The sequence below is a fragment of the Vipera berus genome (genome assembly GCF_964194415.1).
Source record: "Vipera berus genome assembly, chromosome: 2".
Lineage (NCBI taxonomy): Eukaryota > Metazoa > Chordata > Lepidosauria > Squamata > Viperidae > Vipera > Vipera berus.
This window is the reverse complement of record NC_138203.1, coordinates 241,744,426-241,761,822: the sequence shown is the minus strand read 5'-3', so window position 1 is coordinate 241,761,822 and position 17,397 is coordinate 241,744,426. Positions and strand designations below refer to the sequence as shown.

Here is a 17,397-nt window from a genome sequence, read left to right as displayed (position 1 = left end):
ATGTTTTCAATTTTTTCCCCAACTGTGGTAAGCCGAATGCCTTGTTGAAAAAATATATAGTTCTCAGAAATAAGCACATGCATAAGAGTTGATTGATGTCTGACAGTAGTGGCACCTGATGGCAGCATCTAAACGACAAGGGTTTTGATCATGAAGAAAAGGGCTGTTGCAACATACTCCAGTTCAAAGTGATTGGTAAGAGCTCTTCATTAAACAGTTGTGGATAGTAAAGGACAGGCATCAGTTTATTTGTTCTTGTTGTGATTCAGGGTCAGCCTGTGGGTTCGGCAGTTGGGTCGGACGACGACTCAGAGGAGGAGGGGGGTGTTGAAGATCTTGCTGATGATAGCCCTCAGGCAGGCCCCTCCCACTTGGTCACCATGGAGACCCAGCTGTGTGAGCCTGACAGTGTGGATGAAGATGACCCACAGCTGGCCCTGTTCAAGGACGCCCGACGCAGGAGGCAGTCAAGTAGGAGCAAGCAGAGGAAGGCTGTGGGACTTCTCGGAAGGAGGCAAAGAGAGGCCACGCCCTGAACTCTTTATAAAGGGAATGTTTAGGGAGGGCTGGTTTGCTGAAAGCAACCGCTCCGATAGTGTTTCAAAGCTCCTGTATCTTGGTATGTGTTTTGTTTGTTTTTGTAATAAATTTGGCAGACGTATTCCAGCCTCTTGCTGTTTATAAAGGGGTTGCCTTTTCTGCAAGGCCGGTAGCAGGCTGGTACAGAACAGTTCTGCTCCAAGTGAATTAAAGAGCTTCCCTCATCTTGCAGTAGAAATGGGCCCGGTTCCTATGAAATGGAACAACTCATCATGGCCATCTCACCACAGCCGTCTCGTAGTAGTCAACTCACCATGGTCAACCCACCAGGGTCATCTTGCCATGGGACAATTCCATGTGGGATAACTCAACACAATAAATGTTATCTGCCACTGTTTCCACTGACAAAAATGGAAATAATGTCAAAGAAGCAGTGGTGGATAGCATTTATTGTGTTGAGTTATCCCGCATGGAATGGTCCATGGCAAGGTGTCTCACGGCAAGATGACTGTGGCAAAATGGACATGGTGGGTTAGCCGTGGTGAAATGGCCATGGCGAGCTGCCCTAGACCCTAGTTTCTATTGTCCTGTATTTTTGGACCCGTGCCCTTCTATTGTCCTGTTTATTGGACCCGTGCCCTTCCTGGCTGGTTTATGCAGCCCGGGAGGGGACACGAGGCTGGTTCCAGGCGGTTATATCTGCTTCTCTGAGTGAGGGTAGTTTTCCCGCCACCTTGAAAGAGGCAGTGGTGAGACCTCTCCTCAAGAAGCCTGCCTTGGACCCGGCTGTTTTGAATAACTTTCGTCCGGTCTCCAACCTTCGCTTTCTTGCGAAGGTTGTTGAGAGTGTGGTGGCGCATCAGCTCCCTCTGGTCCTGGATGAAGCGGATTATCTAGACCCGTACCAATCGGGCTTCAGACCCGGGTACAGCACGGAGACGGCATTGGTCGCGCTGGTGAATGATCTCTGGAGGGCTCGGGACAGAGGATACTCCTCTGTTCTAGTCCTATTAGACCTCTCAGCGGCTTTCGATACCATCGACCATGGTATCTTGCTGCGGCGTCTCAGGGGATTGGGAGTGGGAGGCACGGTTTTTCAGTGGTTCTCCTCCTATCTCCTGGGACGCTCGCAGTCGGTGTTGGCAGGAGGACAGAGGTCGACCGCGAGGCCTCTCGCTTGTGGAGTCCCTCAGGGGTCGGTCCTCTCGCCCCTTCTGTTCAACATCTACATGAAACCGCTGGGTGAGATCATTCGTGGTTTTGGAGTTGGGTATCATCAGTATGCTGATGATACCCAACTTTTCATTTCGACCCCAAACCACCCCAGTGATGCCCTCGACGTGATGTCCCGGTGCCTGGAGGCGGTCCGGGTCTGGATGGGGAGGAACAGGCTTCGTCTCAACCCTGACAAGACGGAGTGGCTGTGCGTACCGGCATCTCGGGATATTCAGGATATCCCACCCCTCATTATGGGGGGTGAGTCTTTACCTCCTGTAGATAGGGCTCGCAACTTGGGAGTCCTCCTAGACTCACAACTCTCCTTAGAAGATCATATTGTAGCTGTGACTAGGGGGGCGTTCGCCCAGGTTCGCCTGGTGCGCCAGTTGCGGCCCTATCTAGACCGGGATGCCTTGCGCACGGTCACTCATGCGCTCGTGACCTCTCGTCTTGATTACTGCAACGCTCTCTACATGGGGCTACCCTTGAAGACCACTCGGAGGCTCCAACTGGTACAGAATGCAGCCGCGAGAGTTGTATTGGGAGTCTCCCGATACTCCCGTGTTACACCTCTGCTCCGCGAGCTGCATTGGTTACCAGTTGTCTTCCGGGTGAGGTTCAAGGTGTTGGTAATGACCTACAAAGCCCTCCATGGCATGGGTCCAGAATACCTTGGGGAGCACCTGCAGCCGGCGTCAACTTCCCTCCGCCCAGTACGCTCCCACAGAGAGGGCCTCCTCAGGGTGCCGCCGGTCAAAGAATGCCGACTGGTGGCCCCCAGGGGGAGAGCGTTCTCTGTGGGTGCACCGGATTTATGGAACCATCTTCCGGTTGAGCTCCGGATGGCGCCCGATCTCCGCTCCTTCCGGCGCGACCTTAAAACCTATCTCTTTAAACAAGCTGGCCTGGCCTGATGGGACGGGGTGGGATTTTTATTAACGACTTCAATTTTAAATTTGTATTATCTCTGGGCATTGTTTAATTATGTTTTAATAATCTAATTTTAACTTTTGTATCTAATTTTTATGTATTGCCCTGTTCACCGCCCTGAGTCTCTTGAGAGAAGGGCGGTATATAAATTAAATTAATAAATAAATAAATAAATAAATTTTGTGCAATTATTAAAAAGGGTTCTTTAAAGGTATCAGAGCTAATTCAAACAAAAGTCTAAAATAATTTTGGTGAAAATTGTTTATTCCGTTTACATATTTTTGTCTCATGGCAATGTCTCTAATATATTTGTTCAAGGAATGAAAATTAGGATTGAAGGCATAATCCTACATTCTCCCATTTATCCAGAATTGAAGTACTAATTATGTAGCAGAAGATTGATTATCGATTAATGGGTTCGTGCCAAGAAACTGACATAGCTATTGCCTGCTAGCCGCATTCCCACCTTGGCAGGAGGGGAACATCTGTTTTGTGTTTGAGAAGAAATTTTAAGCTGACATAATAGGAAACACAGTCTTTGTGGACTTGTCCCATTTTATATCACAGATCTAATGGAAACAGACTTTCATTGATCTGTTCCTTAGATTTTAGTCTGTCACAAAAGCCTATTAAGAATGCACTAGTGCCTGAAAAGTAGGAGCTAGACAGCATGAGACAAACTGTCATTGCTATCATCACCATCTGCTCCTGCTGTTATTTGTTCTCTTTCCTGCTAACAATTGTTTTAAGAAAAGGCTGCTTTGTGCTTTTTCACACAAAGTTTTACTACCATTCTAAGTGGCTTCTGTCACCACTTAGGACTGCCCTTCTTCTCAAGAGCAGCCATTTTAAGTTCTTCTTTGTTGCTATAGAAACCAGAAGGGAGAAGTCCAGGGTAGAAGATGCCTTCTGAAGCAAAGTAATTATAAGTTGCCCGAGGTAGTGGGGCAAAGATCTTGTAGAAGATTACATGGAAAAGTGCTGGAAACTTATTGAATCTGAAACAATTGGCAGCTATGACTACATGTAAAGTTTCCTTCAAGTCATGATCAACTCCTTATGCTTTCATGGACACCTTTACACAGTTTTATTATCAACAACATGGAAGTCGTGAGGATCTTTCAGAATGAATGGCCATGATTTAGTTTTCTGGTGTCCTGATTAATTAGGATATCAGAAAACTAGAATACAGTGATTCAACCAAAAAGCTCATCATTGCTTGATTGACGTGAGCCATGAAAGCCTATACTAGAATATGAAAGTGGTTTATCATTTCCTCCTTTCCAGATATTTTATTGAGTTTCTGAGATTCCTATATAGTTATACAGAGCTATGTAGAGAGGTAAAATAAGTAATAAAAGGTAAAGGTAAAGGAGTCCCTGTGGATTTTTACTCCAAGAGTCTTTGCCGACTATAGGGGGCAGAGCTCATCTTTGTTTCAATGAGAAGACATTTCCACAGTCATGTGGCCAGCATGATGTCACAGAGTGCTGCTACCTTCTCACCAAAGTGGTACCTATTTATCTACTTGCATTTGTATACTTTCAAACTGCTAGTTTGGCCGGAGCTGGGACAAGGACAGGAGCTCACCCCATTGCATGGAGCTCATGTCTCAAACATGGGCTGCTGGCTTTCAAGCTGACAAGCCCAGGGTCTTAACAGATGAGCCACCGTGCCACCCAAAATAAGGAATATTTGTGGGGGGAAATGGGCATTTAGGCTAGGGGTGTTGGTCTTAGCTTCATTACATTTTAAAATATTTCAGTTCTTTTTCAGTTTTTTTTCTCCCTAACACTGTTTCATTCATATATACTTACCTGGGAGCAAGTCCCACTGAACTCAACTGGGCTTATTTCTGAGTAGACGTGTATAGGATCTAATTGTTAGCTTTGGGAGTAATTATCAGTTTAGTGTAATTGCTAAGCCCATCAAGACAATGAACTGCTAAACAAGAGTGAACAAAATAAACAAAATAAATGCTTTTAAGAACCTTCACTGTTTGTTCTAATGCAAGCATTGACTTCATGATTGTACCCAATAATTAAAATCTAACCCATCCCTTGGCAACCTTCTATATGTTTTGGACTTCAGCTCCCATGAACTGCAACCAGTAAGAGTTGTGGCAGCTGTAATCAACAGAGTAAAGAAAGACCTGATCTCACCTAAGGACAACGTATCATATAGCCAGGAAACTATCTTTAAATACTAATTTTTGTTCAAAATAATGTAAAGCTGATGGAAAAGATGACTCTGGTTAATGGATATAAAATGAAAGGAGGATTATGTTTAATCTGTCTAAACTAGAGTTAGGAAACACATGGCCCACAGTAACCCATCTTTGGTGTCCTCACCAGAGTGCGGACACAAGGAGAAAATGTGGTTTCTAGCCTAAAAAGTCTTGTTACTTGTGTCTTAACAAATCTTACTCATGCATCAAAATATGCCCCAAATGAGCAGAATGTGTGCTAAAGATTACAACTCTTGATGGTGTTATACATGAATTTATATATTTGGATCACTATTTCTTCTTGCTGGAATCAACACCACAAGTACTAAAAAGCAAATCATTGAAAGTAGCTTCTTCAAAAAAAAAATAAGAGAGGACTGCACATTTTGAGAACATAACTAATATCAATTGATTGAGAATGAGGACACTAGGGAGTTATAGATACAACTCATGCCATGATTATGGGCTATTAAGAAAGAATTTGGGTTTTCCCCTATGGAAAGAAGAATGTCGGATTGAGTGAAACTAGTTCTAAGCAATCTCTATTTATGTTCTTAAAGGACCTAAAAATGAATTAGGCTCTAACCTCCTTTGGATTCCTACACTCCAGTAGCCCAACGTTATTTGAAATTTTCCTGTGCAACCAAGAGATTTAGAAACAAAAATAATTATTCCTTCTACTTCATACATATACAACAATCCATTCCACTCTGGGCAGAGAAATAACCCTATATCATCTTACTATTTAAATTAAGAAAACCGGAAATAAGCATCCTATACTTAAAAAAGAAGAAATTCCTAACCTTCTTAAGATGCGAAATGTACATATTTCATTCCTAAGTTTCTTACCAGTACTCTTCCCCACCAGTCATGCATTTTTCATAAACAGGTCCTTCCAGTTCCCTGAGGGTAGGGAAGATGGCCTCATGATTGATGATGATGGTTTTGATGACCTCATTGACATGAGCCTGGCAAGACACTGGATCCTGCCCATCTGGAATATGCATCAAAGTGGGTCCGAAGCAGATGGCTAGGTTGTAGGGATCCATCATGTTCTCATCACTGTATTGCGACAAGCTGCAAATACAAGTAACCCACAGCTATGACACCAAGCTTCAAGTATTACACATATAGTGCTCTACAGGCATTTCCTCCAGCTGGGCAAAAGACAACTATTACAAATAATGGTGGTCAAGTGACACCCCTCCCTTTGGCCCAGTGCTAGGTCTGAGGAAAAAGAGAACACTGAAAGGGAAGAGTATTGACCAGGGAAGGGTATTACAGGTCCAGTCGAAGTAAATAGTTAAAGAAAATGCTCACTGGTTAAGGAAAGCAAAGAGGTATCTCATTACAACGATGACAGCTCGTGGCAAAGTGATAATGATTTGCTGGATCTGGTGCACTCTTTCAGCAGGGTTTTCAATTTCTGTAACATAAAAATAAATCGTGTGTTCAGATTCGACCTCTCATTTATTTATTTATTTATTTATTTATTTGTACATACATCCCTGCATTTGTCTAGTGTACCCTGGACTTGAAGCAGTTCACAGCAACAAAAATAATAACAGAGCAAGTCAAGGAAAATCTGTTGACTGGGTTTCTTACAAAGACAAATAATCAGGGAGTCAACCTCACAAAACAATCTGCTATTCTGTGAGACAGGCACTTACTTCTCTTTGTACATCAAGTTGCCCTTTCTCAAACAAGTAGAAAATATTTCAAAAACTGCTAAATAAAGATACAGCAATCCAAGAGCCGAACTGAAAAGAGTTTTGATCACACCCTGGTCGGTACCTCTTTACTCTCCTACCATCGGGTAGGAGATAAAGGAGTACAGCCAGCCGTACCAACAGGCTGAAGAACAGCTTTTATCCATGGGCTGTTAGGCTCTTGAATGGGAAATAATTTTATAATTTTATGTATGATTGACTTGCGAGGCCAGTGTGTTGTGCAATTAGCTCACATGGTGTAACAAGATGGTGGGTTTGTTGTCACTGTGAGTTGTGGTGGTGGGGACACGAAGGGAGGCTCAGCCAATCTCAATGTATACATGGTTGTACTTTGACAATAAAGTTTCATTCATTCATACATTCACTACATTATTAGGTGACAAAATTAACATTTGAACCGAGCATACGCTGAACAAAAGAGGTTTGGATCCAAGTCCAGCAATTCATCTTCAAAGCAAACAAACTGATTGGGCAGAGGGTGAGGATGGTGCTACTTCTTCTATTGCTCACTACAGGTAGTCCTTGACTTACAATTGACCACTTAGTGACCAAAGCTATGACAGACCTCCCCCAGGGCTACCCCTGACCTGGATTTGAAGTCACAATGCTCCCCCTGAGGTCACGTGATTGAATTGTGGAAGTTCAGCAATGGCCTGAATGTATGCAGCATCCCAAGTCAGGTGACTGTGATTTATAATGTTTTTGTTTTTTTGTCAGAAATTGCCATTTACTTCCAGTTTCAGGCAAAAAACATCCATTGTAGACAATGGATATACTTAACGACTGTGATGTTTATTTAACCACCACTGCAAAAAAAAGTCACAAAATCAGATGCAGTCACATGGTGACCTGCTTAATAATCAGCATGACTTATGACTGTAATTCTGAGCTAATTATGGTCATAAACTACCTTTACTAGATATAATTTACAGACAAATGTTGCTTCAGAGGTTCTTTTGTTGTTTTTAAAAAAGGAAAGCTAAATATTTATTTATATATTCTAACATGCTGTATAAGCATCTGATCTAAGGGAATCGCACCTGCTAGATACAAAATAAGTTGGTTATACAATTGTTTACAACCAGCGTTTAGATCTTGAAATTTTGTTGTATTTTAGAGCAGTGTTTCCCAACACTCTGCAGTTTTAAGATGTATGGATTTCACTCCCAGAATTCCTCAGCCATTTTTTTAAACAATGCACTTATAATCTTTTTTTTAATAAAAACTATTTACTTGTCTGTAAACAAGGTTTTTGGAATAATATGCCATTTCATCAAAATTTGTGTATAAATTCTCCTAACAAGAGTTAAGCAAGACAGGATGCTTAAGACCTAGATCACTCAGTCACCTATATACAGAACCTTTAGTGTGTGTATGGAATTTTTAAAAGCAGTTAAGAAGCTTTTTTTAAAAAAATTACTTAATCAGCAGAACTATGAAAATGACATGCAGCATAGAAATACATCAAAGCATCTGCACAATTTCAAAATGTATTTTTGTGAAAGTACCGTGTTTCCCCGAAAATAAAACCCAACCAGAAAATAAGCCCTAGCATGATTTTTCAGGATGCTCATAATATAAGCCCTGCGCCAAAAATAAGCCCCAGTTAAGATCATCAGCCAGATGGATGCATTTAGTACTGTATTTCCCTGAAAATAAGACCTAAGTGGAAAATAAGCCCTAAGGCATCTTTTGGAGCAAAAATTAATCTAAGACCCGGTCTTATTTTCAGAGAAACATGGTAGAACCTTCAAATTTGTAATGAAGGGTGATTTGGTTTTCTTTCCCATCCCAATTTTTTGGAATATTCCTTTTTTCTTCTTCTTTGTAATATGCATGAATAAATCATAAGTATCTCCATAGGTAAGGAACTTGCAAATATTCAGAAAGTATGACACGAATTATAATGAATAAAAGCTGTCTAGGCCTTTAATCAGAGCAGGTAGGTTTTCACTGCTGCAAGTGATTGGTGAAATGACTTGTGGGACTGCCTTGTGAGACAATGAATATATGCTGAAATTTCAGTAGCCTTATTGTTAGCTTCTTCAGAGTATAACTGAAACTGAACTCAATAACAGCTGTCATGTCCTTATATACTGCTTACGTTCAGTGAAGCAGAATGCCACAAATAATTGCTAACTGCAGTGGGATAACAGTTGATCCGTCATCTCTATTTAAATTACTTGTGTGCTTATAAATTTCTTTTGTGTCTCTAATAATTCTGTGGAAATTGCCTGTTGCATCTTGCCAGGAGGCTAATGTTCTCCAGGTTTATTTTATAGCATGTCCCTTGTTATTAGAGCCTTGGTGGAGCAGTGGGCTAATGCCTCCTTAAGTAACACCAGCTGCCTGCAATTAGTGCAGGTTCGCATCCCACCAGGCTCAAGGTTGACTCAGCCTTCCATCCTTCCGAGGTAGGTAAAATGAGGACCCAGATTGTTGGGGGCAATTAAGCTGACTTTGTAATAATGCCGCTTGGGGGGGCCCGAAAGCCCTAATAAGCAGGCATATACATAGAATGAAGGCTACTGCTAAGCTTGTAAGCCGCCCTGAGTCTTCGGAGAAGGGCGGGATATAAATGGAATTAAAATTTAAAAAAATTAGTGTATTTTTAAATCTAATATTGCTTTCAGGTTTTTTAATTCTGCACCGAATGGAATGCCCAGTTGGAATGCCCAATGATGGTAGACATCTTAACCACAGAAAGGAGACCATTACTTCAGTGCCGAATCACACCACCATCCCCAACCAAAGGTGTCTATTATGTCACCAAGGAACACTGCTGACAAAGGCAGACAAAAAAAAAAAATATCTACACCTGTTTAATTATCTTCTAAGTAATGAATGCACTGTGCAGTATACAACTGAAGGAAGGATTAAGAAGAAGAATATGCAACCTTAAACCTCATGTGTGACCATTATCATTAAAAAAAATACTGGACAAAAATAGTGCAGGATTAAGATTCAGAAGGCGAGCAAGATAAAAGATAGGTTCCTCTTTAATAAGGATGAATTCCCCAAACTATTATTACCAATGGAGTGTACAAAATACATTGCAAGTAGAAGGACAGTTACGGTACATGAGATTATAGATTAGTTTAAGTATGCTTTTTCCTAGAGGCCTTACAGTTAAAAAACTAGAAAATTTTTCTGTATTAAAACAAGTCTAAACAAAAGAAAAAAAATAATTTTAATATGATAAATGTCAAGTTTCATTTTACTTCTAAGCTTGTTTCCACAATATATATATGGACAGAACAATCTACAAGGTATTCAGTAATATAAACAAGATATTACAAATATTACTTAAAAGCAATATGGAAGAGGACAATGCAATTAAATTGTCCTTGAATATTTATTCATATTGCTGGTACTGTTCACAAAAGTATAGTTTTTATAAAATTTGCACATTTTTTTTCTACTGAAAGGATATTTTAGCTTCTTACTTGTAACAAAGAAAATAAGAAGAGGAGTTGCATTCTCAACCACACAATACATAATAAATTACATGGCAATTCAGATATGCAAATACCCTGCAATATACATTACATAATATCTTGCCAAGTCATTCAGCTTGCATTAGTAATAAAATTGGTTTTTTATCATACCGCACATTACTCTTAGTCACATTTATAACCACTTTTTATGCAATAAACGATAGAAGCTTGGTTGGCAATAACACAAAGCTATAAACCATGATTTACTTCGTATAAGCACCTTTAGCACCACGTGAAAATAATATGCAAAATTCAAGAAACTGACTTATTATAAGTTACTTACTTATAGTAGATATCAAATCCTGAAACCTTTCCTTAGGAAAGAGTGGATTTTCCAGTCCCCGGAAATACAATTTTAAGACTCCAGCAACAGAATTAATATCACGCTCATTTTGATCATCAGCAAGGGGATCTTCACCTGAGATAAAAGATTTATTTATAACATTACATTCCAGTTCTAGATTATACAGAAAACACAATACACCACAGTAATAAAAAGTTGGTACAAAAATTAGGAAAACAGCTTCCCTGAATAATTATTGCTGTTCTTGTCATCCCATTATCATCATAATCCTGCTAAGCTGTAATGCTATAACTTAGTAGGATAATAATATGTACATGCAAACACATCACTCTATAGTCTTTCAGGGTAAACAACATAGAAAGCACACATACAAAAAGAAATCAGTATAAGTACAGTAAGAAATGGAAAAAATTCCCACAAGCACCATTTATTATACTTTTCTTCTCCAACCTTGCAAATCATCTGTTTCTTCTGCATCCAAATACCAATGCATACATTATGTTTTCTTCTTTAAAGGTCTCACCCTTTGATTTTTGAGAACTCATCAACTATGCTCAACCATGATTTTCTCAATCTTCCTCACTTTTCTTCATGTATTTGCTATGCAATTCCACCTTCATTATTTCTCTTTATATGACTTAATCACTTATTTCTCTCATACTGGTCACTCACTCACTTTTGTGTTCATTCCACATTCATTCAGCACCCTTTCAATCTTGGCCTTATGTTTTCTCATTTAATTATGCACATAAGTCCCCCATTCCACTGCATTCAATATATCCATTTCTTACTTCTATGTGATAAAAGTGGTAGGAACCATGTCCTTCCAACCACAAGTTCTCACTTGTCATAGACTTCATTACCTCCAACATATCCAAACAGTCCCCTATCAACATTTGTAGGTCTTAACGTTTCTCCAAATATTTTCCCATCTTTAATCAACTTTCTATCATTCATTTATTTTTCTAATGTTTCTACCTTGGTTTTGCTATATTAAACTTTAGACGCATACTCTTATGACTCATACAAGAAATCGTATATTAATTGCAAAGTATTTGGGTTCTTAGTTAATGAGGGTTGTATCATCTGCATACAAAAGTTCACAGACATTTGTATCTCTTAACATGATTTGTGATGTAATTTTGTGTTTAATTATGAATGGGCGAAAATCATAAAATTCTTCGGTTTTATGAAGCAGTATTGCAAAATCTTACAACACATCCCAAATAGCTATGCTTAAATATAACAATGCTAACTATGTCCCAATGTGCTTTTTCAAAAGGCAGCTGGACTTTGTTTTTCCTTGAAGATGTTTTGCTTCTCACCCAAGAAGCTTCTTCAGAACTGAAAAAGCTTCTTGGATAAGAAGTGAAACATCTTCAAAGAAAAACAAAGTCTAGCTACCCTTTGAAAAAGCACCTTTGGGGCAACTATGACCTTGATGACTGAGAATCTACATAGACAATGCTAACTATGGGATGGAGGAAGCTCAAAAAAAGCCTGTCTCAGAAGGCTGAGACAGAATTCAGAATGTATATGTATTCTAATAAATAAATGTAAAATAAAACAACAGCAAATCACTTTATAAGAATGACCAACTAATTACATACCTCTTTCAAATGAGTTTTTGATATCATTGACTTCAACCTGAGATCCAGGAACTCTAAAGATACCCTGTTGTTGTAAACCTGAAGTGAAAATTTTTTTTTCAAAAGAAAGCCTATTAAATGTTGAAATCAATTCCCATTTTAAATTTCAATCATTTCAGTTACCTTCACATTTAGGTCTTCCAAATATACATTTTACTTTTTTTTTAAATCCCATTTATATCCTGCCCTTCTCCGAAGACTCAGGGTGGCTTACAATCTAAAGCACAAATCAATGTGCTTAGCAACTTATAGGATAACAATAACAGTAAAAGTCCTTTTACTGCACAAATAAGCTCATTGACCCAAATCTACTTGTAGATCACCTCTTACCATTTTTATATGTAATCTTCCCATATGTATCTAGAAATAAGTCACAGAATTCCCTGTAATCCTATATACGCAATTTGTTTTGATATGTTCAAGCAGATAAGATAAAGTCAGATGGTGAGGAAGGTGTAGGCAGTCAAACCTGATTTAGAATTCTCTTGCCTTGACAGAAAGAAAACCAGAATGATTCTCCAAACACTTGCATGGAAACAATCGACTATAAACCTGCCCATTTTATCACAACTTCTGTGCAACCTTCTGCTGATGTAACCCCTATGCATGGGGAGAGAGGGAGAGGAGGATTTATAGTGACAGACAAGAATTTAGGGAAGCCCAATATGGCCTAAAGCAGTGATGGTGAACCCATGACATGAGTGTCACAATGACATATCATATCATTTTTTAGTGATGCGCCTAAAGGCTGCATGAGAATTTTGTGTACACTTGTGTAGTCTCCAGATCACCTGGAAGTTGTGCAAGAGGATTTTGTTCTCACACAGCCTTTGGAGCCTCCGAAAATTGTGCAAGAATGTTCTTTGCACGATTTCTGGGAGCTCCAGAGGCTGTACAAAGAGCACACCACATTCTCATGCAGCCTCTCAAAAGGGCAGGTATTCTCATGGATTTTTGGAGGTTCCAGAGTCACACAAAAATGTGGTGTGTTCTCACACAGCCTCTGGAGCTTCCAAAAAGCACAAGAATGGGGCATGCTTTCCTATTCTTATGTTGCCGGCAAGGCCAAATAAGAGCTTTGTCCAAAGTTTCCAGATTGCTGGAGCTGCCTCAGATAAGACAAATTGAAAAGTATTTACAATTATGTATTTCTTTATTAAATGTATATGCCACCAATATCACTATCCAAAGTGACTCTTTGTTATGAATTGTTTCATGAATTGTGACATGTCAGCAGAGTCAAGTTAGGAATTTTCTGAATTTTTGACACACCAAGCCTACAAGGTTCATTATTACTGACCTAAAGCCTAGCTCTAGGCTAGTAGCCCTGTTTAGCTCATACTAGAACAAAATTAAAAATTTTCAGTCACCAGCAGTGGAGGGAGAAGGAATAGTTCCCTGGATTTCAGTCAAAAGTATCCAGACAAATAATTTGGTCAATGAGCACAATTCCATATCCAACTATTTGTCATTCCAAAAATATTTTGTTTTCTGGTTAAGGCAAGCATTTATTAATTAAATATAACAATGACCGAGTCCCTTGTAATTAGTCAAATAATTAGTCAAATAAGCTGACATATCATTTTGCACTTTAGTGGAGACACATTCTTGTGCTGAAAACCTTAAAAGAAAACCTTGAGGCCAATGTGGAGGGGAGCAATTCAACTTACCATATAAATTAATATAACGAATGCAACTTTCAACCACAAGTGGAATTGCCTGTCCAGAATCCTTGGGAAAGAAACAGAATTTTTTTTTTAAAAAAATGAATATATTGATTTGGGTATATTGCTCTGATGAGAACAGTGGTTTCATGAAGCAAACTCGAGCAAAATTGCAGGTTGAAAAATGAGCTGTTAGTTCAGTCACTGAGTTAGCAAGAAATTAAAACACGTAAGCTTTCAAACAGTAATCTGCACATCCTTTATACTGCGCACTGTAAGAAAGTTAATTTGGCAATGTTCCTGAGAAGCTGAATCTTGACTATCAAATTGGGGCATCTGGATCAAAGCTATGAACCAGATCAGACATTGGCTAAGCTACACTAATGCTTCCATTGAACATATTAAATCTTTCAACAATCTTTTGTTTTTCCACAAAACCAGTTTTAAAGAGTTATGCAGAATCTTGTACATTTATCTATGTGTATGAATGTGTTTGGGAAAATTATCCTCTCGTAAACTTTGGCTTTTGTACTTATTCTTTTTTCTCCTTCAAAGAAGGGACCTCTTGAACCATAGCAACTTCTTACAATAAATAACATATTTTTCTAGATGGGGGCCCCCCTCTAGTCAGTACCTGATTTCTTGTTCGAGCATTCCTTCTTCCTCTGATAAGCAAATAAAGCAGCAAAGTAGGGGAGAAAAGAAAAGGTTAAGCAAGAGTAAGAACAGTTAGGGTAAGCATATTTTCCAGAGGCTATGAAAGCTCAAATGCAATGGCAGCTTAGAAGGAACTACAGTAGTTCAGGCTCTGTCCAACACCCATAGAACTGCTTGGTATGCAATTACTCTGCTTTGGCAATGGACTCTCAGACTCTTCTTGCCATTTTCCCTTTTCCCATCTGGAGTTCTTCCTACAGTTTCATTGCCCAGTTCATTTTATTTATATAACTCTCTTGGCAAAATCCGAAAATCTTGTCTTTTTCGTTCAGGGGAATACCTCAGTATGATAACCATAGTATTCTGTATTTCTTAAAATGCTTTTTTCCCCATTTTGTTGGGCTGCCTTGACTTCCTTCCATGTGCCAATGTTTTACCTTTTGGATTTGAAGCTGATTTCAATATTAAAAGTGTTTAATGTTGTAGTTTTGCCTCTTTTACTGTATGGGCTGCAGGCCTGTGATTATTCAATTCTTTAAAAAGAAAAAGCTGGAGGTTGTCCAAATTATTTTGAGTACTATTTGCAGCTCCAAGATGTATTCCCAATGTGTCACTTCTGTTGGAAGCCATGACACTGTGGCAAGACTGAGTTATGATAATTAATTATCTGCTTTTTTACCAGAAAATCTATCCCCCTTCATTTTCTTGATTTTTTCTGTTCAACGTAGTGGCTTCTGGTTATAAGTAAATGGGTAAATTGGACCTCTTCCTGAATTGTGCAGTATCGCTGAATTTTAGCAAATCTAAGAAGACAATAAAGCAATTGAGACCAATAGGCTTAGTTGTTTTGTTTTGAGAATTTGGACCATATCAGATTCTTTTCTCATCTCTAATCTCTGAAGTATTGGAAATTAAAAGCATTCTCACTGGCATTATATTTCACTATATTTTTCTAAGCTTGCTAAATGAGGTGACACAGTAAAAATTAGATGAAGGACCACTTCAGCAAAAGTTCCTGTAGCACCCTTTCCCAGCATCAGATGAAGACTTACTTGTTAATGTAGATCTTTAAAACAGTTTATATTTTATGATCTAACACTCTTGTTTCATAGGCAACTCTTAATTATCATCTTATTTCTTAATCAATTACTGTTGTAGTTCAAATTTTATATTTGCTTTAGGAGTTGCTTAGATAAGCTACGTGAAGAGCAATTATACAAATTTGGTAAGCCCCGAATAAAACACCAGGAACTCCTAAAAACGCCACTTTTTATTTTAACTTTGATTTGTAGGAAATACTTTTCTAAGAGAGGAAATCACGCTACATTTAAATTTCAGGATGTCTGTATAAGCTTCAAAGAACCAGGGTAGCTCAGCCTGTAGTAGGAACAAGATATGATAGACTACCAATTAGCCTGCTGGCAGAAAGAAAGGAAGCTATCCTTACACTTTGTTCCCGAAAAAATATTTCTTACCTCGTCCCTTCCCTTTGCATAAATAAATGTACAGAACTCCCAAGAGTAAAGTGGGTCCCTTGCTAGCTCAAGTGTGGCACCAGCAGATTTTGTCCCTGAAAGAGACAGCATACCAACCATTTTCATGGCGTGATGTGCAGTGCATGGGAAAGGCCAGGTCCAAGGAAAGGAAACAGGTCAGTGGTTAGAAGGGGAGAATGCTACCATTACATCCACAGTGTTCACAGACTCTTACTGTTAAACAGCCAATACCTTAATGAATGTTTCCATATTGCCGTTAAAGAGTTTATGATTATAGACTGAGAGAGGCCTAGGTCTCCTCATTTTCTGTGGCTTAGGGGGAAGACAGGGGGGCCTGAGGAAATGGAACAAAAGAAATCATAAAACATCAGTGTGAATACAATGGCAGGGAAAAGAGCTCCAAGACTGCAAACAGAGACATGGGGAAGCCTCTGGGAAGGTGAACCCTTGCTTCCGTGAACCTTGATATCTTTTTCGACAGTATATCATTGAAATACCGAAGACACGAGGAGCTCCCCTGAATCTCAAGGATACAACACCCAGCTTCCTTACTTTGGAGGAAGAGGGTTGGGAAATTGCTTACCTATTGCTATTAGCAAAATTCTACTTACAATGTAGTTCACTTTAAGCAGGAAAAAACAGTATTTAAAATAAGCTGGGCAAACCTTCCCTTCCCTGAAAAGATGCTAAGCTCTTATACCACCAGGATCCTAGCTTTTTAAATTTTTACACAAACTTCATCTTATCTCCATCCACTATTATCCTTTGCTACAAAGGGACCGACCTAGTGCATTCTAACAAATTAAAAAGGTTTCTTTCAATTGCCTCTCCAAATTAAAAAAATAATAATCCAGGTGCATACAATTAAAATGCCTCTTTTTGTACAATTTAAACTGACCAACCGCTTCATAATCCTGAATTCTCATACATTTAGTTAGAAAAAGAATTCCACGTTCGAAGGAAGCTGGTTTCTAAAAGCTATTTTTCTACCATTATTAAAACAGTTGCAAATTTCTTTGCTAATCCTGCACAGTGCAATTAAACAATGAAGCTCAACTGTTTTTGTTTTTTTTAAAATTCTGGTTCTTTTGCTGCATTGTCAGACCTCACAATCGATTGTTCGTTCTTTGTCTTTATTATTGCAAACTGAGCTAAAAAGAAGAGCTGCATTTATTTGGGAGTTCTGGAGCCATTTGCTTGTATCTCCTTCCTTGGCAGAAAGCATACATGACCTTTCAGTGAGTCTACAGGCTGGACCATAATGACTAGCTTTGAACAGTCCTTCAAGGCACGTGCTGTGCATATTAAGAGAAGGGGAAGCATGACAAACGATAAAAAAGAAAATGATCTTACTATCCTCAAATCTTGGATCAGGAGTGAACTTTTATAACTTAAAAAAATGTTCAAAAAGAAACTAAGATTTTAAAGCTAGCATATCCTTTTCTTATAGCACTCTTTCATACAAAAGAGTACTAGGCAGCCCTA

General features: G+C 39.0%; 1 protein-coding gene across 1 annotated transcript in view; it reads right to left on the bottom strand.

Moving 5' to 3' along the window:
- SRGAP3 (SLIT-ROBO Rho GTPase activating protein 3) overlaps positions 1–17,397 on the bottom strand; it is a 207,545-nt gene that overhangs the window by 20,844 nt on the left and 169,304 nt on the right. Inside the window, exons 12-17 of the mRNA XM_081318099.1 lie at positions 16,144–16,246; positions 13,766–13,826; positions 12,057–12,134; positions 10,426–10,560; positions 6,236–6,341; positions 5,765–5,992 (exon numbers count right to left, since the gene is read on the bottom strand). Of these exons, the coding sequence (XP_081174225.1) occupies positions 5,765–5,992; positions 6,236–6,341; positions 10,426–10,560; positions 12,057–12,134; positions 13,766–13,826; positions 16,144–16,246 (711 nt within the window). The remainder of the gene's footprint in view (positions 1–5,764; positions 5,993–6,235; positions 6,342–10,425; positions 10,561–12,056; positions 12,135–13,765; positions 13,827–16,143; positions 16,247–17,397) is intronic.